Raw genomic sequence first — 24398 nt, forward strand, 5'->3', positions numbered from 1 at the left:
AAAACGAATCATGATATGTGTTTGGTGGGACTGGAACGGCATGTGTCCGCGTAAAGTAACGAAAGCAGTGAGTGATCCCACGATAGACGCAGAGCCCATGAGTCAAGCAAGAACTTCATGCAAAAAAGCCCAGAATCTGCGTTTGGTGGGATTGAAAAAATGGCCCTTAAAAACTCCGAAATCGAGTAGCAAGCAAGACCTTCACCCAAAAAAGGCCATGAGTTACTTTTTATGGGAATGGGAAGGAATGTAACATATTAATATGAAGCAATAACATATTAATATGAAGCAAAAAGGAGTGGAAGGCCTCTGGAAAAACATGGAAGCCGAGTGATCTGAGCTTTGGTTGGACTGGAATGCAACATGTCCACGTGAGACAAAGAAAGGAGTGGGAGGCCCGTTAAAAGAGCCAAAGCCGAATGTTAATCAAAGATCCATGATTCAAAAACGAGCCACGATTTGCGTTTGATGGGACTGGGAAGGCATATGTCTACGAAAAGCAAAGAACGGAGTGGGTGGCCCCTGGGAAAAGGCTAAAGCCGCGAGACAACAAAGATCTTCACCCAAAAAAAAGAGCCTTGATATGCGTTTGGTGAGACTGGGAAGGCATGTGTCCATGTGAAGCAATGAATGGAGTGGGTAGTCCCGGTAGGCCATGATCTGCGCTTGGTGGAACCGAAAAGGTGGCCCTATAAAGCGCCAAAACTGAGTGGCAAGCAAGACCTTCACTCTAAAAAGATCCCGGTAAAGACACCGCAGCCGAAAAGGTGGCCCTATAAAGCGCCAAAACTGCGCTTGGTGGAACCGAAAAGGTGGCTTTATAAAGCGGCAAAACTGAGTGCCAAACAAGACCTTCACTCTAAAAAGGTCCCGGTAAAGACACCGAAGCCCGGTAAAAACACCGCAGTCGAAAAGGTGGCCCTATAAAGCGCCAAAACTCACTAACTATATTTGGTGGGACTGGGGAGGAATGTCTTCATGTGAAGCAAATAATGGAGTGGAAGTTCTCTGGAAAAACGCCGAAGCCGATTGTGAAGCAATATCTTCACTCAAACAACGCCATGAATTTGGTGGTGCTGGGAAGGAATGTGTTAATGTGAAGCAAAGAAAGGAGTGGGTGGTCTCAGAACAGACGACGAAGCCACCACTTAAGCAAGATCTTCACCCAACAAAGGCCATAATCTGCTGTGGGTGGGAGTGAAGGTGTCAGTGTGAAGCAATCAGAGAAGTGGACGGCCTTAGGAAAGAATTTGAAGCTGCGAGTCAGCCAATAACTTCACGCAAAAAGGCCACTAGCAATGTGATTCAAATGAAAGAATGCGTGGTCCCAGAAAGGAAGCCGAAACCTAGAATAAATGAAGTTCTTCACCCTAAAAAAAAACCATGATCTGCGCTTGGTGGGACTGGAATGGAATGTGTCCATGTGAAACAAAGAAAGGAGTGGGAGGTGCCTACAAAAAAGCCAAAGCCGTTTGCCAAGCAAGGTCTTCCCACAAAAAGTGCCTAAGCCGGTTGCCAAGCAAGGTCTTTACCCAAAAAAGAGCAAAGAAGTACAATCGGTCTGGGAAGGAATGTGGTAATATGAAGCAAATAAAGGTCTCTGGAAAAATGCCGAAGCCAATTGTCAAGCAAGATCTGCACCCAACAAAGACCATGTTTATCTGCGCTTGGTATGACTGAGAAGGTCTGTTTACATGTGAAGCAACGAAAACAATGGGTGGTCCCAGGAAAGACGCCGAACCTATGAGTCAAGCAAGATCTTCACCCAAAAAAGACCATGATCTGCGTTTGGTAAGACTGGGAAGACATGTGTCCATTTGAAGCACAGAAAATAGTAAATGGTCCCAAGAAAAACCCCGCAGCCGAGTGTCAAGCAAAATCGTCGCCCATGGAAGCATAGAAAGGAGTGGGTGGCCCCTAGAAACACGCCGAAAGACGCTAAAGCCGCGAGTCAACAAAGTGATCCCAGGAAAGATACGGAACCCACGAGTCCAGCAAGAATTTAACCCAAAAAAGAGCACGATCTGCTTTTGGAATGATTGGGAATACGCGTGTCTATGTGAAGCAAAGAAAAAAGTGAGTGGTCCCAAAAAAATCGCGGAAGCAACGCGTCAAGCTAGATCTTCACGCGAAATGATCATGATCATCGTTTGATTGGACTGGATAGCCATGTTTCAACGTGAAGCAAAGAAAACAGTGGGTGGTCCCAGGAAAGACGCTGAACCTATGAGTCAAGCAAGATCTTCACCCAAAAAAGACCATGATCTGCGTTTGGTAAGACTGGGAAGACATGTGTCCATTTGAAGCACAGAAAATAGTAAATGGTCCCAAGAAATATCTCGCAGCCGAGTGGCAAGCCAAATCGTCGCCCATGGATGCATAGAAAGGAATGGGTGGCCCCTAGAAACACGCAGAAAGACGCTAAAGCCGCGGAAAGATACCGAATCCACGGGTCAAGCAAAAACTTCACCCAAAAAAGGAGCACGGTCTGCTTTTGGTATGATTGGAAATATATGTGTCTCTATGAAGCAAAGAAAAGAGTGAGTGGTCCCAGAAAAATCGCCGAAGCAACGCTAGATCTTCACGCAAAACGATCATGATCAGCGTTTGGTTGGACTGGAAAGCCATGTTTCAACGTGAAGCAAAGAAAACAGTGGGTGGTCCCAGCAAAGAATACGCAGCCTCGACTCAAGCAAAATCTTCATCCAACACAGATAGTGATCTGCGTTTGGGGCGACTGGTAACGCATGAGTCACTGTGAGGCAAAGAAAGGAGTGAATGTCTCCAGAACAGAATTCGAAGCCGCGAGTCAAGCAACACCACCCAAAAAGGTCACGATATACGTTTGGTGCAACTGGAAAGGCATGTGTCAATGTGACGCTAAGAAAGGAGAGGTCTTCACTCAAAACAGAGCCATGAAGTACAATTGGTTTGGGAAGGAATGTGTTAATGTGTAGCAAATAATGGAGTGAAAGGTCTCTGGCCGAAGCCAATTGTCAAGCAAGATCTTCACCCAACAAAGACCATGGCCATCTGGACTTGGTGTGACTGAGAAGGTCTTTTTACATGTGAAGCAACGAAAACAATGGGTGGTCCCACGAAAGACGCTGAACCCATGAGTCAAGTAAGATCTTCACCCTGGGAAGACTGGGAAGACATGTGACCATTTGAAGCACAGAAAATAGTGAATGGTCCCAAGAAAAACCAAGCAGCCGGCAAACAAAATCGTCGCCTATGGAAGCATAGAAAGGAGTGGGTGGCCCCTAGAAACACAACGAAAGACGCCAAAGCCGCGGAAAGATACCGAACCCACGAGTCAAGCAAGAATTTAACATAAAAAAGAGCACGATCTGCTTTTGGAATGATTGGGAATATGCGTGTCTATGTGAAGCAAAGAAAACAGTGAGTGGTCCCAGAAAAATCGCGGAAGCAACGCGTCAAGTTAGATCTTCACGCAAAACAATCATGATCAGCGTTTGGTTGGACTGGAAAGCAATTTGAAGCAACGAAAACAATGGGTGGTCCCGGGAAAGACGCCGAACCCATGAGTCAAGCCAGATCTTCACCCAAAAAAAGACCATGATCTGCGTTTGGTAGGACTGGGAAGACATGTGTACATTTGAAGCGTAGAAAAAAGTTAATGGTCCCAAGAAAGACCCCGCAGCCGAGTGGCAATCCAAAGTGTCGCCCATGGAAGCATAGAAAAGAGTGGGTGGCCCCTAGAAACACGCCGAAATACGCTAAAGCCGCGGAAAGATACCGAACCCACGGGTCAAGCAAGAACTTTATCCAAAAAAGGAGCACGATCTGTTTTTCGAATGATTGGAAATACGTGTGTCTCTATGAAGCAAAGAAAAGAGTGAGTGGTTCCAGAAAAATCGCCGAAGCAACGCGTCAAGCTAGATCTTCATGCAAAACAATCACGATCAGCGTTTGGTTGGACTGGAAAGCAATGTGAAGTAAAGTGGGTGGTCCCAGCAAAGAACCCAAAGCCTCGACTCAAGCAAAATCTTCATCCAACACAGATAGTGATCTGCGTTTGAAGCGACTGGAAACGCATGAGTCACTGTGAGGCAAAGAAAGGAGTGGATGTCTTCAGAAAAGAATTCGAAGCCGCGAGTCATGCAATACCACCCAAAAAGGTCACGATCTACATTTGGTGCAACTGGAAAGGCATGTGTCAATGTGAAGCTAAGAAAGGAGAGGGTTGCTCCTAGAAGAAAGCGGAAGTCGAGTGGCAAGCAAGATCTTCACTCAAACAAAGCCATGGACGAATTTCGGGGCGACTGGGAAAGAATGTGTTAATGTGAAACAAATAATGGAAACACGCGGATGCCAATTGTCATTCATTGTAAGGCTTGATAAAGGCTTCAGCCGGAATTTCTTTTCATCTTCTAGTGCCGGACTTTATCTCCCACTTGTAATGGAGGGATCTTTTTCGAGCCTTTAAGACTCTGCTGACTTTCGAAAAACTTTTAACGCCTGGTTTCATTTCTGAGAGAAAGTTGATCCTAGAACCCATTTCTTCACTTCACTTATGTCTTCTTCCTGTATATCGAACGAAAATCTATTCGAAAGAAAACAAGTCACTAGAAAACGAATTTACCGGACGAATGTGCCGGACTGTATCTCCCACTTTCAATGGAGGGATCTTGTTCGAGCCTTTAAGACTCTGCTGACTTTCCAAAAACTTTTCACGCCTGGTTTCATTTTTGAGAGAAAATTGATCCCAGAACCCATTTCTTCACTTCACTTATAACTTCTTCTTGTATATCGAACGAAAATCTATTCGAAAGAAAACAAGTCACTAGAAAACGAATTTACCGGACGAATGTGCCGGACTATATCTTCCACTTTCAATGGAGGGATCTTGTTCGAGCTTTTAAGACTCTGCTGACTTTCCAAAAACTTTTAACGCCTGGTTTCATTTTTGAGAGAAAGTTGATCCCAGAACCCATTTCTTCACTTCACTTATGTCTTCTTTCTGTATATCGAACTAAAATTCATTCGAAAGAAAACAAGTCACTAGAAAACGAATTTAACGGACGAACGTGCCGGACTATATCTCCCACTTTCAATGGAGGGATCTTGTTCGAGCCTTTAAGACTCTGCTGACTTTCCAAAAACTTTTCACGCCTGGTTTCATTTTTGAGAGAAAGTTGATCCCAGAACCCATTTCTTCACTTCACTTATGTCTTCTTCTTGTATATCGAACTAAAATTCATTCGAAAGAAAACAAGTCACTAGAAAACGAATTTACCAGACGAATGTGCCGGACTATATATCCCACTTGTAATGGAGGGATCTTTTTCGAGCCTTTAAGACTCTGCTGACTTTCCAAAAACTTTTAACGCCTGGTTTCATTTTTGAGAGAAAGTTGATCCCAGAATCCATTTCTTCACTTCACTTATGTCTTCTTCTTGTATATCGAACGAAAATCTATTCGAAAGAAAACAAGTCACTAGAAAACTAATTTGAGTTTTTCAACTTTTTCAAAATTCGCTTTGTTTGTATGAGAATACATTGATTATCAAAGGTGTGTGTATTCAAATTTACAGGAAGAGGGCATTATTCTCTCTTCGAAGCTACCGTTCAAAACCTTGTAGCAGAGTTGCTAATCCTGTTACATTAGCAGGATTTACCCCAATACCCTTCTCCTTTGCCTATTTCCCAGTCGTCCAGAGGGATATTTGCTATTTTATATTTTACCCTTTGGGGAAATGCTAGCTTGTCCTAGAGTGGCAAAATACGTCTCTTCCAATGTCTAAATAACATAATTTTATATTCTATGATAGTCAGTGAGTCCTCCATAAAATCGACAAATTCATTCAATACGTTCTCAATAGAGCATAGAGTCGTTAAAAGAAATTTTAATGTCATCGATTAGTTTCCTTATCTAGAAGAAAATTAACTCTGACAACGGAATAACAGACCACAGCTGACTATTAAAAACCCAAAAAAAATCATTCTATACTCTATATTAATTGTAACATCTTCTACTGTCAAACATATAGTCGAATTATACATAAATTTTAATCCAGCTTATATTTAATCCATATTTAGAAACTACCATTTCGACTTTACATAGATTTTTCGTTTTTATATAAATGGGAAATCGATAATTCCTCCAAATTCTTATTTTAAATTGCCCTTAAAATTCGTTAGTGCTTCCCATTGGTATAACAACCTTTTGATTCGATTTTCCAAACGCTCTTCTCTCTGTCTCTCTCTCATTTTTTAATCCCCAGCATTTGGGCCATAGTTAATGGGATTTCATTTTGATTTTCTTTTGCCGCATCTAACCACAAACTGTTTATTAAATTGTAGGCTTTTATATGGTACATAGCTATAGCAGGCCCCCGCCCTACTTCCCAGCAACCAAAGAAGAATAAATAAAAGCGTTACAGCATATCGGAAAGTAATACAAATTTGCCCCAATAAAATATCGACAGTTAGAGATGTGTATTGGGAGAGAGAGAGCGGGAGAGGGAGAGTTTATACTGGTGTATATGAATCTACTGGGAGATAGCTAAATGTTGCCATTATTACATGTGAGATTATATGTGAGTGTTTACTCGATTCAAACAACTCCTCCATTGCAACCAAAAAAATCTCATATGGGATCTGACCCCTATATCACCACTAACCCAATGTTACATTGGTGTATGTATGTATATGTGTTAATGTTTACTATACGAATGTTGGGTGATACAAGTAGACGATATGATTGTCCTGTTGCGATAAGCAAACCGCATAATCTTCTTAACTTTGGGTTAGAGCACGCACTAGGCACCAACAACAACAGCAGCAGCAGCAGCATCACCCAGCATATTCACATTGTAACGCATTTGTTTTTGTTGTTATTGTTCTGAGCACCATGTAACAAAATAATAGTCTGCAACGTAAATAACCGTAAACGGATATAGAAGTAACGGATGGCTAAAAACAACGCCTTAATGGGGAGTCGAGAATATAGGTGTTGGTATATTAGGGCTATTCGAACATTTATGAGTTGAGAGAAGTATAGAGCTTGAAAATGAAATTAAGTAAATATTCATAGTAAAACAAATTAAATTAAACTATATATAGAAATAAAATATAGAGCTTGAAAATAAAAATAATAAATTATTCATAGCAAATTAAATTTAAATTTGACAACATTTTCCATAGAAATAAAAATTTTTAAAAAATTTTCTATAGAAATAAAATTTTTATAAAATTTTCATAGAAATAAAACTTTTAAAAAATTTTATATAGAAATAAAATTTTAACAAAATTTTCTGTAGAATTAAATTTTTACAAAGTTTTCTATACCCAGTAAAAAACAAGTAAGGAAAGTCTAAAGTCGCGCGGGGCCGACTATATTATACCCTGCACCACTCTGTAGATCTAAATTTTCGATACCATCATATCACATCCGTCAAATATGTTGGGGGCTATATATAAATGTTTGTACTAAATACATACATTTAAATATCACTCGATCTGGACAGAATTTGATAGACTTCTACAGAATCTATAGACTCAAAATTTAAGTCGGCTAATGCCCTAAGGTGGAACACAATGTTAGTAAAAAATTTGGGAAAAATTTAAATCTGATACAATTTTAAGGAAACTTCGCAAACATTTATTTATGATTTATCGCTCAATATATATGTAATAGAAGTTTAGGAAAATAAGAGTTACTTTTACAGCTTTTCGACTAAGCAGTGGCGATTTTACAAAGGAAATGTTGGTATTTTGACCATTTTTGTCGAAATCAGAAAAACATATATATGGGAGCTATATCTAAATCTGAACCGATTTCAACAAAATTTGGCACGCATAGCTACAATGCTAATTCTACTCCCTGTGCAAAATTTCAACTAAATCGGAGCAAAAAATTGGACTCTGTGGTTATATGAGTGTAAATCGGGCGAACGATATATATGGAAGCTATATCTAACTATGAACCGATTTCAACCAAATTTAGCACGCATAGCTACAATGCTAAATCTACTCCCTGTGCAAAATTTCAACCAAATTGGGCAAAAACTCTAGGTATTAGAACCATATTAGTCCATATCGGGCGAAAGATATATATGGGAGCTATATATAAATCTGAACCGATTTCAATCAAATTTTGCACACTTGACTATACTACTAATTGTACTCCTAGTGCAAAATTTCAACCAAATTGGGGGAAAACTCTAGGTATTAGAACCATATTAGTCCATATCGGGCGAAAGATATATATGGGAGCTATATATAAATCTGAACCGATTTCAACCACATTTGGCACGTACAGCTACAATGCTAAATCTACTCCCTGTGCAAAATTTCAATCAAATTGGGCCAAAACTCTGGCTTCTAGGACCATATTAGTCCATATCGGGCGAAAGATATATATGGGAACTATATCTAAATCTGAATCGATTTCAACCAAATTTGGCACACTTGACTATACTACTAATTGAACTCCTAGTGCAAAATTTCAAGCAAATTGGGGTAAAACTCTGGCTTCTGGGACCGTATTAGTCCATAACGGGCGAAAGATATATATGGGAGCTATATCTAAATCTGAACCGATTTCTTCCAAAATCAGTAGGTATCTATTCTGAGCCAAAAAACATACTTGTGCCAAATTTGAAGTCGATTGGACTAAAACTAGACTTTGATTACAAAAATGTGTTCACGGACAGACGGACAGACGGACATGGCTATATCGACTCAGGAGCTCACCCTGAGCATTTTTGCCAAAGACACCATGTGTCTATCTCGTCTCCTTTTGGGTGTTGCAAACATATGCACTAACTTATAATACCCTGTTCCACAGTGTGGCGCAGGGTATAAACAGCATTACCAAAAAAGTAATGAAAATGTTCTTTTTGGATCCGGAAGTGGTGCAAAATTGACGCAGAAGTGATGAATTTAACATGGGCTTGTCATATGACGGAAGTTCTCCATTTCAACAGCCGTTGCACTGAATTTGTATCAATTTTTTAGGTGTAATCCGAATTCAATGTTGTGGATGTAAATTAAAAAACTCTGTGATATTTTGTAAAATAAATAATTTTTATAACTTTTTTATAATTTTCCTCAAATATTTAAAAAAAATGCACAATTTTTTCGGATTGGATTTAGCACTTTTTTTGTACCATTTTATAAAATCTTACTCTATTTTTAACCTATTTAAAACAAAAAAAAGTTAAAATTACCCATTAAAAGTAAGAAAAAACCAAGTTATAAAAAATTGAATTAAAAAAACTTCTTGGGTAGTTAAAATAAAGAACATCATTGGGAGTGCATCTTCTGGAAGTGCTTTTAAAGTTGTGCCTTTGGAAGAACTTCCAATTTTTTTTTTGCTGGGATAGAATTAAATTTTAACAAAATTTTCTTTAGAAATAAAATTGTGACAAATTTTTCTACAGAAATAAAATTTTGTCAAAATTTGCTATAGAAATTAAAATTTTAGCAAAATTATCGATAGAAATAAAATTTTTATAAAAAAAACTTCTATATTAATAAAATTTTGACAACATTTTTATAGATATAAAATTTTCGATATAAACAAAATTTAGAAAAAATCAACTATAGTAATACAATTTTGACAAAATTTTATAGCAATAACATTTTAACAAAATTGTCTATAGAAATAAAATTTTGCCAAATTGTCTATAGAAATAAAATTTCGACAAAATTTTCTATAGTAATAAAAATTTTAAAAATTTTCGATAGAAGTACAACTTTTAAAATATTTTCTATAGAAATAAAATCTTTAAAAATTTTTCTAGAGAAATAAAATTTTAACAAAGTTTTCTATACAATTAAATATTAACAAAATTTTCTATAGAAATAAAACTGTGACAAATTTTTCTACAGAAATACAATTTAACAAAATTTGCTGTAGAAATAAAATTTTGACAAAATTTTCTATAGAAATGAAATTTTGACAAAATTTGCTATAGAAAATAAAATTTTAGCAAAATTATCGATAGAAATAAAATTTTGATAAAATCTTCTATATTAACAAAATTTTGACAACATTTTTATAGCAATAAAATTTTCTATAGAAAAAATTTTTGATAAAATCATCTATGTAAAATTTTGACAAAATTTTACAATAATAAAATTTTTATAAAATTTTCTATAAATATAAAACTTTAACAAAATTTTCTATAAACATAAAATTTTAGCAAAATTTTCTATAAATATAAAATTTTAACAAAATTGTTTATAGAAATAAAAATTTAAACAAATTTCGATAGAAATAATATTTAAAAAAAAAATCAATAAAAATAAAAGGAAATTTTAGGTATAAAAGTATTTTTTTAATAAGAAACAATCGCTACCTAAACCATCACATGAATGTAATTGGAACTTTTAATTAATTATAATTTTAAAATTTAAAATATTGAAATTTAAATTTAAATTTAAAATTAAATTTAAAAATAAAATAAGAATTAGAATTCAAATAAAAATTGTATAGGTAGAGATCACAATGTATGGCTATATATTTGGTTCTTGTCTCAAAAAAACTTTTATAAATAAAATTTCCCTTTATTTCTATTAAGAATTTTGTTAGAATTTTATTTCTATAGAAAATTTTGTCGAAATTTTATTTCTATCGATTATTTTGTAAAAATTTCATTTCTACCGAAAATTTTGTCAAAATTGGATTTCTATAGACAAATTTGCCAAAATATTATTTCTATAGAAAATTTCTTAAAATTGTATTTCTATAGAAAATGGTGTCAAAATTTAAATATTTCTTTAGAAAATTTTGTTAAAATTTTAGTTTTATAGAAATTTTTATCAAAATTTTATTCCTATCGAAAATTTTGTAAAAATTTTATTTCTATAGAAAATTTTGCCAAAATTTTATTTCTATAGAAAATTTTGTCAAAATTTTATTTCTATAGAACATTTTGCCAAAATTTTATTTCTATAGAAAATTTTGCCAAAATTTAATTTCTATGAAATTTTTTTTAATTTAATTTCTATATAAACTTTTGGCAAAGTTTCATTTAAAAAAAAAATTGTCAAAATTTTATTTCTATAGAATATTTTGTGAATTTTTTTTATATAGAAAGTTTTGTAAAACTTTTATTTCTATAGAAAATTGTGTCAAAATTATATTTCTTTAGAAAATTTTGTCAAGATTTTATTTCTACAGCAAATTTTATCAAAATTTTATTTCTGTAGAAAACTTTGTCAAAATTTTATTTCTATAGAACATTTTGTGAATATTGTATTTCTCTAGAAAAATTTGTCCAAATTTTATTTCTATAGAACATTTTGTGAAAATTTTATTAATATAGAACATTTTGTAAGAATTTCATTTCTATAGAAAATTTTCGTAAATTTTGTTCTATCGATAATTTTGTTAAGATTTTAATTTCTACAGCAAATCTTGTAAACATTTTATTTCTATAGAGAATTTTGTTAGAATTTTATTTCTATTGGTGATTTTGTAAAAAATTGATTTCTACAGAAAAATGTGTCAAAATTTTATTTCTATGTTATAGACAATTTTGCCAAAATATTATTTCTATAGACAATTTCTTAAAATTTTATTTCTATAGAAAATTGTGCCAAAATTTTATTTCTTTAGAAAATTTTTTTCAAATTTTAGTTCTATAGCAAATTTTGTTAAAATTTTCGTTCTCTAAAAGTTTTTATAAAATTTTATTTCTATCGAAAATTTTGTAAACATTTTATTTCTATCTAAAAATTTTTAAAAATTGTATTTCTATAGAAGACTTTGTCAAAATTTTATTTCTATAGAAAATTTTGTTTATGTAGAAAATTTTGTCAAAATTTTATTTCTATAGAGAATTTTGTCAAAATTTTATTTCTATGAAAAATCTTTTCAAAAATTTAATTTCTATATAAATTTTTGGCAAAGTTTTATTTCCGTAAAAAAAATTGTAAAAACAAAAATATTTCTATAGATCATTTTGTGAAAATTTCATTTCTGTAGAAAAATTTGTCAACATTTTTTTTCTATAGAACATTTTGTGAAAATTTTGTTTATATAGAAAATTTTGTCAAAATTTTATTTCTATAGAAAATTGTGTCAACATTATATTTCTTTAGAAAATGTTGTCAAGATTTTATTTTTACAGCAAATTTTGTCAAAATTTTATTTCTATAGAAAATTTTGTCCAAATTTTATTTCTATAGAAAATTTTGTCAAAATTTTATTTCTATAAAACATTTTGTGAAAATTTTATTATTATAGAAAATTTTGTCAAAATTTCATTTCTATAGAAAATTTTCGTAAATTTTTTTCTATCGATAATTTTGTTAAGATTTTAATTTCTTCAGCAAATCTTGTAAACATTTTATTTCCATAGAGAATTTTGTTAGAATTTTATTTCTATTGATGATTTTGTAAAAATTTGATTTCTGCAGAAAAATGTGTGAAAATTTGATTTCTATAGACAAATTTGCCAAAATATTATTTCTATTGAAAATTTCTCAAAATTTTATTTCCATAGAAAATTGTGTGAAAATTATATCTCTTTAGAAAATTTTGCTCAAATTTTATTTTTAAAGCAAATTTTGTTAAAATTTTCGTTCTCTAAAAGTTTTTATAAAATTTTATTTCTATCGAAAATTTTGTAAACATTTTATTTCTATCTAAAAATTTTTAAAAATTGTATTTCTATAGAAGACTTTGTCAAAATTTTATTTCTATAGAAAATTTTGTTTATGTAGAAAATATTGTCAAAATTTTATTTCTATAGAGAATTTTGTCAAAATTTTATTTCTATGAAAAATTTTTTCAAAAATTTAATTTCTATATAAACTTTTGGCAAAGTTTTATTTCCGTAAAAAAAAATATTTCTATAGATCATTTTGTGAAAATTTCATTTCTGTAGAAAAATTTGTCAACATTTTATTTCTATAGAACATTTTGTGAAAATTTTGTTTAAATAGAAATTTTTGTCAAAATTTTATTTCTATAGAAAATTTTGTCAAAATTTTATTTTTGTAGAAAAATTTGTTCAAATTTTATTTCCATTGAAAATTTTGTCAAAATTTTGTTCCTATAGAAAATTTTGTGAAAATTTTGTTTATGTAGAAAATTTTGTCAACATTTTATTTCTGTAGAAAATTTTGTCAAAATTTTATTTCTATAGAAAATTTTATGTCTATAGAAAATTTTGTCAAAATTTTATTTCTATAGATAATTTTGACAAAATTTTATTTCTAATTTTTATTTCTATAGAAAATTTTGTCAATTTTTTTTCTATCGATAATTTTGTTAAGATTTTAATTTCTTGTAAACATTTTATTTCTATAGAGAATTTTATTAGAATTTTATTTCTGTAGAAAATTTTGTAAACATTTTTATTTCTACAGCAAATTTTGTTAAATTTTATTACTATAGAAGATTTTATCAATAGTTTATTTCTGTAGAACACTTTGTTAAAATTTTATTTCTATCGATAATTTTGTAAAAAATTTTATATCTTCAGGAAAATTTTAAAATTTTTATTTCTATAGCAAATTTTGCTAACATTTTATTTCTATAGAAAAATTTATCAAAACTTTATTTCTGTAGAAAAGTTTGTTGAAATTTTATACCTCTAGAAGATTTTGTTAAAATATTAGTTGTATAGAAAATTTTGTTAAAATTTTATTTCTATAGAAAAGTTTTTCAAACATTTATTTCTATAGAAAATTTTGTCAAAATGTTGCTTCTGTAGAAAATTTTATCTAAATTATTTATATATTAGGCACCCTGTTATATTACAAAAATTTTATTAGTGTTTGTAAAAGTTGGAAAAGTTCCTATTACATTCATGTGATGGTTTATGTAGGGATTGTTATGTATGGCCATACATGTGGTTCTTGTCTCGAAGAAACTTTTATACATAAAATTTCTTTTGCTATTGCAAAAATATTTTGTTGGTTTTTGTGGTTATAGTGTGCCTGCTCCAAGAATATTTCATCTCCTTCTATTCTTCGTCTTCTTCTTGGGTACCTTGTGGTTTCACATCTAGCAAAAGTCATAAAGTAATTTGTGGCCTAAGAAAGAAGTTATCCCTTGTGAAAGAACGTAACTTATCGCCACGCCTGCTACTACTGCCTATTGAACGTTTTTCACAAATCAACGACAGCCATGACGACAAGCTACGTAAAGTAGAAAATGACATTTAACTCTGAGGCAGGATTTTCCTCAGTTTCATTGCAAGTACTTAACTAGTCATCTTACAACTCGGCCATCCTGTACTATCACTGTCCTCAGTGATAATGGCACAGAACCAATAAACCGCTCAACCTGGAATACTTCCAGGGAACCGTAGATCAATCATCGCTCAATGTGAATATACATCACAGAGCCGCTCAACCTGGCAATACCCAGGGAACAACCAAATTAACCATCGCTCAATGTGTACTACACAGAGCCGCTCAACCTGGCAACAACCAGGGAACAAAATTACACATCGCTCAATGTGGAATACTTCCACAGAACCGCTCAACCTAGTAATAACCAGGGAACAATCTTCAAAACCAATAGTCCTGGAATACATCCGGGAAATCCATTTTTATTCAACCTGTCCAATTCCAATTGGACAAACACAGGTATACTTACAACTTACTACAAGTTGTGAAACAAAATATCCATTCAATTCGAATACGACAAATTATAGTAATAATAAGATACGTGTGTTTTAATTTATTTATAAATTTCTAGGCAATAAGAGACAATCAATTAAATATTTAAATAAATGTTAAATATTTTCATCTTCAAATATATCCATTCCTCCATCTTCTTCGACAGCCTTAAAATCATGTAATTCTGCCCATGGCTTCATCTTTTCTGCCGAGTGAACAGCTTCGTATTTTCGCTGTTTCACTTGAGTAACATCAGTATCCACCAATAAATATCGATCATTACCTAGGACCTTGTTTACTATATAAGGTCCCTTAAACCTGCTCAGTAATTTCCTCGAATGACCGTCTGCAGCATGCTCAGCTTTTATGAGAACTAAATCCTCCTCAACATATTTTCTAGGTTGGCAATGGTTTTCATTAAAACGCCTAGCATTTTGTTCTCCTTCTTTATCAAGACGTGATTTTATTTGTAACTTCAACTTTTCTAGAGGAATGTCGTCTTCTTCATCATCAATATCATCGTGAATCGCCGTGCTTAATTGATTTCCCAAATAATTTCGAGGTGTAAATGTGAAGAGTAGCTTTTGAGGTGTTTGACGTGTTACTTTATGCTCTATACTATTAATACCCCATTGAATGGACGCAACATGTTGATCCCAATCTCGACCATCTGCTTTCTCCGTCATCGAACGGACAGCAGAATTGACAGTTCGAAAATAACGTTCTATTTGTCCGTTTGCTCGTGGAGTTCTTACAGCGGTAAGTATATGCTTTACTCCATTCTCCCCACAAAACGACTCAAATAATTTGGATGTAAAAGCCGTTCCTCTGTCACTAATTATTTGAACTGGCATTCCAAAATATTGTAAAATATCAAGCATAGTTTGCACTACCGGTTTAGCAGATGTATTCCGGACAGGACGCAATATTAAAAATTTGGAATATGAATCGATGATTCCCAATATATATTGATTTCCCTTTGTTGATTTGGGATATGGACCAACGTGATCAATATGAATAGTATAAAAAGGAATTGCAACCTTTTCTATGGGATATATGTTGTAATTTGTTTCATCCTTTGATCTTTGGTTGTACAAACATTGTACACATGAGTCTAAATATTTCTTGACAATTCTTCTCATTTTCGGAAACCAATATAGCCGTTTCACACGATCACATGTTCTCACAAAACCACAATGACCTACATCATCATGTGCAGATTTTATTATCTTCCATCGTATGCCATTGGGTACTACAAACCGTAAGCCCTCATTCGTAATTTTAAACAATCTGTTATTCTTCACAGAATATTCTTTTTCGTAAGATTTTCGTAAGTTGTCATCTCTTGCATGTTGAAGTACTTCAATAATTTCATTGCATGATTTATCCTGTCTCTGTAATGTCGCTATCCAATCCGGTTCATCCATTCCAATAATAAGCACATCAAACCCAGCAACGTCCAACTCAACAGCACTATCCACTGGATTTCTGTTCAAAGCATCAGCATGAGCCATTTGAGCTCCAATTCTGTGTATACACTCAAAGTCAAATTCTTGTATCCTCAACCACCATCTTGCAATTCTAGGTATTAAGTTTTGCTTATTCGATGTCTCTTTCAAGGAGTTGCAATCCGTTATAACCTTAAAATGTTTTCCTAGCAAGTAAAATCGAAACCTTTCCAAGCATTCTACGACTGCAAGTGTCTCTAGTTCGTAGCTATGATATTTCTTCTCACATTCACTGGTCTGTCTGCTGAAATATGCAACAGGCCGTTTAAGACCTCGAGAACATATTTGAATTAACACACCGGCCAAACCATGTTGTGACGCATCTGTGTGAATTTCGTGCTTATCATCAGGATTGTAAATTACCAATTACACCTTTTGTTTTAACAATTGAAAAGCCTTCTCCTGCTCTTCTTTCCACTCGAATTTTGAAGTACCCTTTAGCAAATTATTTAAAGGATAAGCTATTTTAGCAAAGTTCTCAACGAATTTCCTGAAATATCCTGTAAGTCCCAAAAATTGCTTTACTTCTCTCACATTAATTGGTCTCGAAAATCTTGTAATAGCTTGCGTCTTTATATCTCCAGGTAATATTCCTTCGTCAGTAATAATATGACCCAAATATTCGATATTTCGTACAAAAAACTGACATTTTTTAAATTAAAAGTTATTCCCATTTTACAGCAAACGTTCAAAAACGTCTCAAGAGTCTCCATTAAATCATCGATTTCTTTTCCAAAAAGTACAATGTCATCCATGTACGCGATTATATTTGTACTTTTAGTAGAACGTATTAGTTGATCAACCAGACGCATGAAAACTGCGGGGGCATTGGTCAACCCAAAAGGCATTCTCTTATATTGGTAATGACCCCTAGGTGTAACAAATGCTGTTAAATGTTTGCCCGACTTATGAATAGGAATTTGATGGTAACCATTCATCATATCCAAAACAATAAAAATTTTATTATCCCGTATACGATTAATAGTTTCCTCTATATTTGACATAGGAAACACCTCTCGAACTGTTATTTTATTTAATTCTCGGTAGTCGACAACCATACGGAATTCCCCATTCTTTTTTGGAACTAAATGTGCTCTACTTGCATAAGCTGATACAGAATTCTCTATTATATCACATCTTAAAAGTTCAGACACAATTTCCTCCATCTTCTCAAGCAAATTATACGGTACACGATTGGGTTTATGACAAATAATTTTCTCAGGATTCTTTAATTGAATATTTAGCTCTATAGCGCTGGTTTTTCCCAATTGGGACGTGCTACTAGCAAAACACTCTCCATATTTCTCCAATACACCAAACAATTTTGATAAATTTTTCTCATCTAATTTTGGATCAAAATTTAATAATGAATGATTGAACTTACGATTTGAATTATTTCCTAGTCATTGTGAAGTTTCTTCTGACTTCGAAATTTTTAATATACCGTTCTCCCGAACCATTTTTACACCTTTATGGTCGAAAAAGTTCTGCCCAATGATCATTTCACTCTCCTGGTTCTCATTTCCAACCACGATAATGTCAATAGTAAGTGTTACTTCTTGTATCTTCACTTCTTTCTTCATTTTACCAATCGCATAAACTTCTGTTCCTCCAAAACCCAACAGTTTTATGTTAGAACTCTCAAAGTTCCAATTGAATCTTTGCACTACATCTATTTTCATTGTTGAACATTCACTTCCAAGATCACAGAACACATTGATTAAATATCCATCAATATAAGCTTGTTGAGTTAACCCGTTGCTTCTATTAATGGACAATCGAGAAACCTTTGGTGCAAAGTTGCTACGACCCAATTTTTCATGTCTTTTACGAGGTTTTGAACAATCTCTTGAAAAATGTCCCTGTTCTTGACAGTTGTAACATGTGATTCCATTTTTATCCATTCTAGTATTTGCATTTCGTGGTACTAATATTGATGATTGTGGCGCCTGATTTCTATTCAAAAACACCTCACGGTTCCTTTGCTGTTCCATAACAGACAGATGTGATTTGATATAACCCAATAGCTCCAATGGAGTTTTAACTTGAGTTATATATCCAGTGACAGCATTAATCAATTGTTTATCCTTAAGACCCGATACAATATAATTCTTTGCACTGTCATCGCTAATTCCTGCGCTTCTAGCGAGTGCTAGCACATCGTAAAAATATTTTTCAATACTTTCCTGTGGATCCTTCACGCGACACATCAACCGGAGATATATATCAGCCTTAGTTTTTTGTACAAGGAAAAGCCTCGGTTAATAGTTCCTTAAATTTTTTCCGTGACAGTTCTCTCTCATTTATGCCTGAAAACCATGATAACGCTGCCTCTTCCAATCGTAGAGCAGCGTAAAATACCGTAGTCTTATCGTCCCAATTAAATATATGTTTAACACGCTCCACATTTACTATCCATTCACGAGGCGACACTGAATCTTTACGAGATGAATTAAATACAGGGATTAATCTTCTGCATTCTTCAATGCCACACCACATAGCCCCCGATGGAGCCGCAACAACTGCTGACTCTTTGTCAGAGATAACGCTACTGCTTCCAGATTTTGCTATATTCTCCAATTCCAGTTCATTATTGTTAGCCATGTTGCATGAATTATATTCCTTTTTTTTTTTTTTAATGTCTATACCAAATTCTCTTTCTTTCTTCTGACAATTAAGTTTTTTTTGAATCCCACTTCTGATGAAAGAACGTAACTTATCGCCACGCCTGCTACTACTGCCTATTGAACGTTTTTCACAAATCAACGACAGCCATGACGACAAGCTACGTAAAGTAGAAAATGACATTTAACTCTGAGGCAGGATTTTCCTCAGTTTCATTGCAAGTACTTAACTAGTCATCTTACACTTGCAAATGGTTTGAAAACGATGACCATACCTTAGGCATACCAAGCCTCATACCCGAGTTAAGTAATCCCTTATCGCTTGAATGCTAGCAATGTTCGACCGATATTTAATCTTTTGGAAATATGTACGAACAATTTTTACTACAACATATTTGTATTCAAATGTGATTAAGGTATTTTTGTATATGTATTGTAATTTTATCCATGTGTATGTGTGTGAGTGTGTTGGGGTTTTAGTGTGGCGATAATGGTTTTGGTTGGTTGGCAAGGACTTACCTTTTTACAATAATCCAACAAATCGAGTTTATCACGCAGACAAGTTGCACCCGTTGATTTCTTATTCAAATCTGTTACCCAACGTCCCTCCTCGGATAGATATTGCGGCTGATAGACTTGACCAGCTTCGCAGAGTACTGCAATTTGTGGTTCCCAACGTGGTGAGGCAGCCTAAAGAAATGAAGGAAAACGAAATAAAAGAAAAAAATTATTATTTAACTTTCAGTTGAAATTTATACTCAAAGAAATTTATCTGTCAAAAAAAAGTAAAAAATTTTATTTTAGGACAAAACAAATAAGTTTTTTTTTTAAATAAATAAAATTAAAATTGAATTACTATATATAAAATTTAATTTAATTTAATTCAATAAGATATGGCTACCATCTGGGACAGCATGTAGCGGTTCGCTGGATGACCTCTAAGGTCATCTGTGAAAAATTAGAAGCCCCCTACCAAGAGCGGCAATGTTATATAAATATATATGACAGCTATATCTAAATCTGAACCGATTTTTTGGTCTTTGAGCCGAAAAAGGACCCTATCGGCCTTAAACTGCGAGCAGGACTTTGAACACAAAAATACATCAACAGACAGACGGACATAGCCAAATCGACTCAGAATTTAATTCTAAGCCGATCGGTATACTAAAAGATGAGTCTATGACTATTCCTTCTCGGTGTTACATACAAATGCACAAACTTATTATACCCTGTACCTCAGTAATGGTGAAGGGTATAACAAATATTTTTTATTTCCACGTTAATTGTTTAAATGTAATAAATATTTTCTAATACTACAACTAAAGAATTATAAATTAGATATGAAGGTAATGAAGATAGCCTTAATATCTACCTTGAGTTCAGGTATAAAATTCTCTCTCTCTCTTTGTTATTATTCGTCTACACATATAGCTATGTAGCCTCTTCAAAAACCCCTATGGGTTATGAGAAATTAATTAATGTGACTTTTTGCCCCATAAAAACTTCCTCTTCTATACATTTGAACATCAGTTTTTTTGCCATTAGAGAATTGTAGGAAAAAGTTTGAAGAGAGTTTTTAAATTAAATTCCCTTCAAAAATTCTGTTGCAAGGTTTTACTCTATTAACTATAAAAACAAAAACAATTTATACAAAAGTTGGAACACTTAAATTATGTAAGTTTTTTTTTTTTTTTTTTTAATTTTATAAAAAAAGAGAACTCGATAAAAAAAGAGTAAAATCATTAAATTTGCAACAAGTGAACTTTGCCACTAGAAGGGGATCGTATTCGATATGAAGTCAGTAAACAGCAAATATTACAAAAAGGAGCTGCCATATCAACTCAAAGCCATAATGAAAACCAAATTGGAGACTGAGGTTTCTACACAAGATCTGACCATAAAATCAGGACGACGGTTCACAAGGAAATATTAACAAGTATATACGGCCGTAAGTTCGGCCAGGCCGAAGCTTATGTACCCTCCACCATGGATTGCATAGAAACTTGTACTAAAGACTGTTATCCACAATAGAATTACTTGGGTTGCGGTAGTACTTGCCGATGGCAAGGTATCTTAAAATTTCTTAGCACCGCGTTCTCAATTGTAAGTTAGTCCATACGGGGTATATATTAAACCAAAAAAGGCCGATTAAATACGTAAATAATTCAGTTTGACAAAATTTTCTATAGAAATAAAATTTTGACAAAATTTTGTATAGTAATAAAATTTTGACAAAATTTTCTACAGTAATAAAGTTTTGACAAAATTTTCTATAGTAATAAAATTTTGACAATTTTTTTTTTAAATTAAAATTTGACAAAATTTTCTATAGAAATAAAATTTTGACAAATTTTTCTATAGAAATAAAATCTTGACAAAATTTTCTATAGTAATAAATTTTTGACAAAATTTTCTATAGAAATAAAGTTTTGACAAAATTTTGTATAGTAATAAAATTTTGACAAAATTTTCTATAGTAATAAAATTTTGACAAATTTTTTTATAGAAATAAAATTTTGACAAAATTTTCTATAGAAATAAAATCTTGACAAAATTTTGTATAGTAATAAAATTTTGACAAAATTTTCTATAGTAATAAACTTTTGACAAAATTTTCTATAGTAATAAAATTTTGACACAATTTTCTATAGAAATAAAATCTTGACAATATTTTGTATAGTAATAAAATTTTGACAAAATTTTGTATAGTAATAAAATTTTGACAAAATTTTCTATAGTAATAAAATTTTGGCAATTTTTTTTTATAGAAATAAAATTTTCTATAGAAATAAAATCTTGACAAAATTTTGTATAGTAATAAAATTTTGACAAAATTTTCTATAGTAATAAAGTTTTGACAAAGTTTTATATAGTAATAAAATGTTGACAATTTTTTTTTTATAGAAATAAAATTTTGACAAAATTTTCTATAGAAATAAAATTTTGACAAAATTTTCTATAGTAATAAAGTTTTGACAAAATTTTCTATAGTAATAAAATTTAGACAAAATTTTCTATAGTAATAAAATTTTGACAAATTTTTTTATAGAAATAAAATTTTGACAAAATGTTCTATAGAAATAAAATCTTGACAAAATTTTATATAATAATAAAATTTTGACAAAATTTTCTATAGTAATAAAGTTTTGACAAAATTTTCTATAGTAATAAATTTTTTTTATAGAAATAAAATTGCGACAAAATTTTCTATAGTAATAAAGTTTTGACAAAATTTTCTATAGTAATAAAATTTTGACAAATTTTTTTATAGAAATAAAATTTTGACAAAATTTTCTATAGAAATAAAATCTTGACAAAATTTTGTATAATAATAAAATTTTGACAAAATTTTCTATAGTAATAAAGTTTTGACAAAATTTTCTATAGTAATAAATTTTTGACAAATTTTTGTATAGAAATAAAATTTTGACAAAATTTTCTATAGAAATAAAATCTTGACAAAATTTTCTATAGTAATAAAGTTTTACCAAAATTTTCTATAGTAATAAAATTATGACAAATTATTTTATAGAAATAAAATTTTGACAAAATTTTCTATAGAAATAAAATCTTGACAAAATTTTGTATAGTAATAAAATTTTGACAAAATTTTCTATAGTAATAAACTTTTGACAAAATTTTCTATAGTAATAAAATTTTGACACAATTTTCTATAGAAATAAAATCTTGACAATATTTTGTATAGTAATAAAATTTTGACAAAATTTTGTATAGTAATAAAATTTTGACAAAATTTTGTATAGTAATAAAATTTTGACAAAATTTTCTATAGTAATAAAATTTTGGCAATTTTTTTTATAGAAATAAAATTTTCTATAGAACTAAAATCTTGACAAAATTTTGTATAGTAATAAAATTTTGACAAAATTTTCTATAGTAATAAAGTTTTGACAAAGTTTTCTATAGTAATAAAATGTTGACAATTTTTTTTTTTATAGAAATAAAATTTTGACAAAATTTTCTATAGAAATAAAATTTTGACAAAATTTTCTATAGTAATAAAGTTTTGACAAAATTTTCTATAGTAATAAAATTTAGACAAAATTTTCTATAGTAATAAAATTTTGACAAATTTTTTTATAGAAATAAAATTTTGACAAAATGTTCTATAGAAATAAAATCTTGACAAAATTTTATATAATAATAAAATTTTGACAAAATTTTCTATAGTAATAAAGTTTTGACAAAATTTTCTATAGTAATAAAATTTTGACAAATTTTTTTATAGAAATAAAATTGCGACAAAATTTTCTATAGTAATAAAGTTTTGACAAAATTTTCTATAGTAATAAAATTTTGACAAATTTTTTTATAGAAATAAAATTTTGACAAAATTTTCTATAGTAATAAAGTTTTGACAAAATTTTCTATAGTAATAAATTTTTGACAAATTTTTTTATAGAAATAAAATTTTGACAAAATTTTCTATAGAAATAAAATCTTGACAAAATTTTCTATAGTAATAAAGTTTTACCAAAATTTTCTATAGTAATAAAATCTTGACAAAATTTTGTATAGTAATAAAATTTTGACAAAATTTTCGATAGTAATAAAATTTTGACAAAATTTTCTATAGTAATAAAATTTTGACAAAATTTTCTATAGAAATAAAATCTTGACAAAATTTTGTATAGTAATAAAATCTTGACAAAATTTTGTATAGAAATAAAATCTTGACAAAATTTTGTATAGTAATAAAATCTTGACAAAATTTTGTATAGTAATAAAATTTTGACAAAATTTTCTATAGTAATAAAATTTTGACAATTTTTTTTATAGAAATAAAATTTTGACACAATTTTCTATAGAAATAAAATCTTAACAAAATTTTGTACAGTAATAAAATTTTGACAAAATTTTCTATAGTAATAAAATTTTAACAAATTTTTTTATAGAAATAAAATTTTGAAAAAATTTTCTATTGAAATAAAATCTTGATAAAATTTTGTATAGTAATAAAATTTTGACAAAATTTTCTATAGTAATAAAGTTTTGTCAAAGTTTTCTATAGTAATAAAATGTTGACAATTTTTTTTTATAGAAATAAAATTTTGACAAAATTTTCTATAGAAATAAAATTTTGACAAAATTTTCTATAGTAATAAAGTTTTTACAAAATTTTCTATAGTAATAAAATGTTGACAAATTTTTTTATAGAAATAAAATTTTGACAAAATTTTCTATAGAAATAAAATCTTGACAAAATTTTGTATAATAATGAAATTTTGACAAAATTTTCTATAGTAATAAAGTTTTGACAAAATTTTCTATAGTAATAAAATGTTGACAAATTTTTTTATAGAAATAAAATTTTGACAAAATTTTCTATAGAAATAAAATCTTGACAAAATTTTCTATAATAATAAAATTTTGACAAATTTTTCTATAGTAATAAAGTTTTGATAAAATTTTCTATAGTAATAAAATTTTGACAAATTTTTTTATAGAAATAAAATTTGGACAAAATTTTCTATAGAAATATAATCTTGACAAAATTTTGTATAATAATAAAATTTTTACAAAATTTTCTATAGTAATAAAATTTTGACAAATTTTTTTATAGAAATAAAATTTTGACAAAATTTTCTATAGAAATAAAATCTTGACAAAATTTTGTATAGTAACAAAATTTTGA

At 30.7% G+C, this 24398-nt stretch overlaps 1 protein-coding gene across 9 annotated transcripts in view; it reads right to left on the reverse strand.

Annotated features, from left to right (window-relative positions):
• Appl (amyloid-beta-like protein) overlaps positions 1-24398 on the reverse strand; it is a 524229-nt gene that overhangs the window by 178118 nt on the left and 321713 nt on the right. For all 9 annotated transcript variants that reach the window (XM_075300177.1, XM_075300179.1, XM_075300184.1 and 6 more), the window contains one exon: positions 19262-19432. In XM_075300177.1, the coding sequence (XP_075156292.1) occupies positions 19262-19432 (171 nt within the window). The remainder of the gene's footprint in view (positions 1-19261; positions 19433-24398) is intronic.

This window comes from Haematobia irritans, chromosome 3, assembly GCF_050003625.1.
Source record: "Haematobia irritans isolate KBUSLIRL chromosome 3, ASM5000362v1, whole genome shotgun sequence".
Classification (NCBI taxonomy): domain Eukaryota; kingdom Metazoa; phylum Arthropoda; class Insecta; order Diptera; family Muscidae; genus Haematobia; species Haematobia irritans.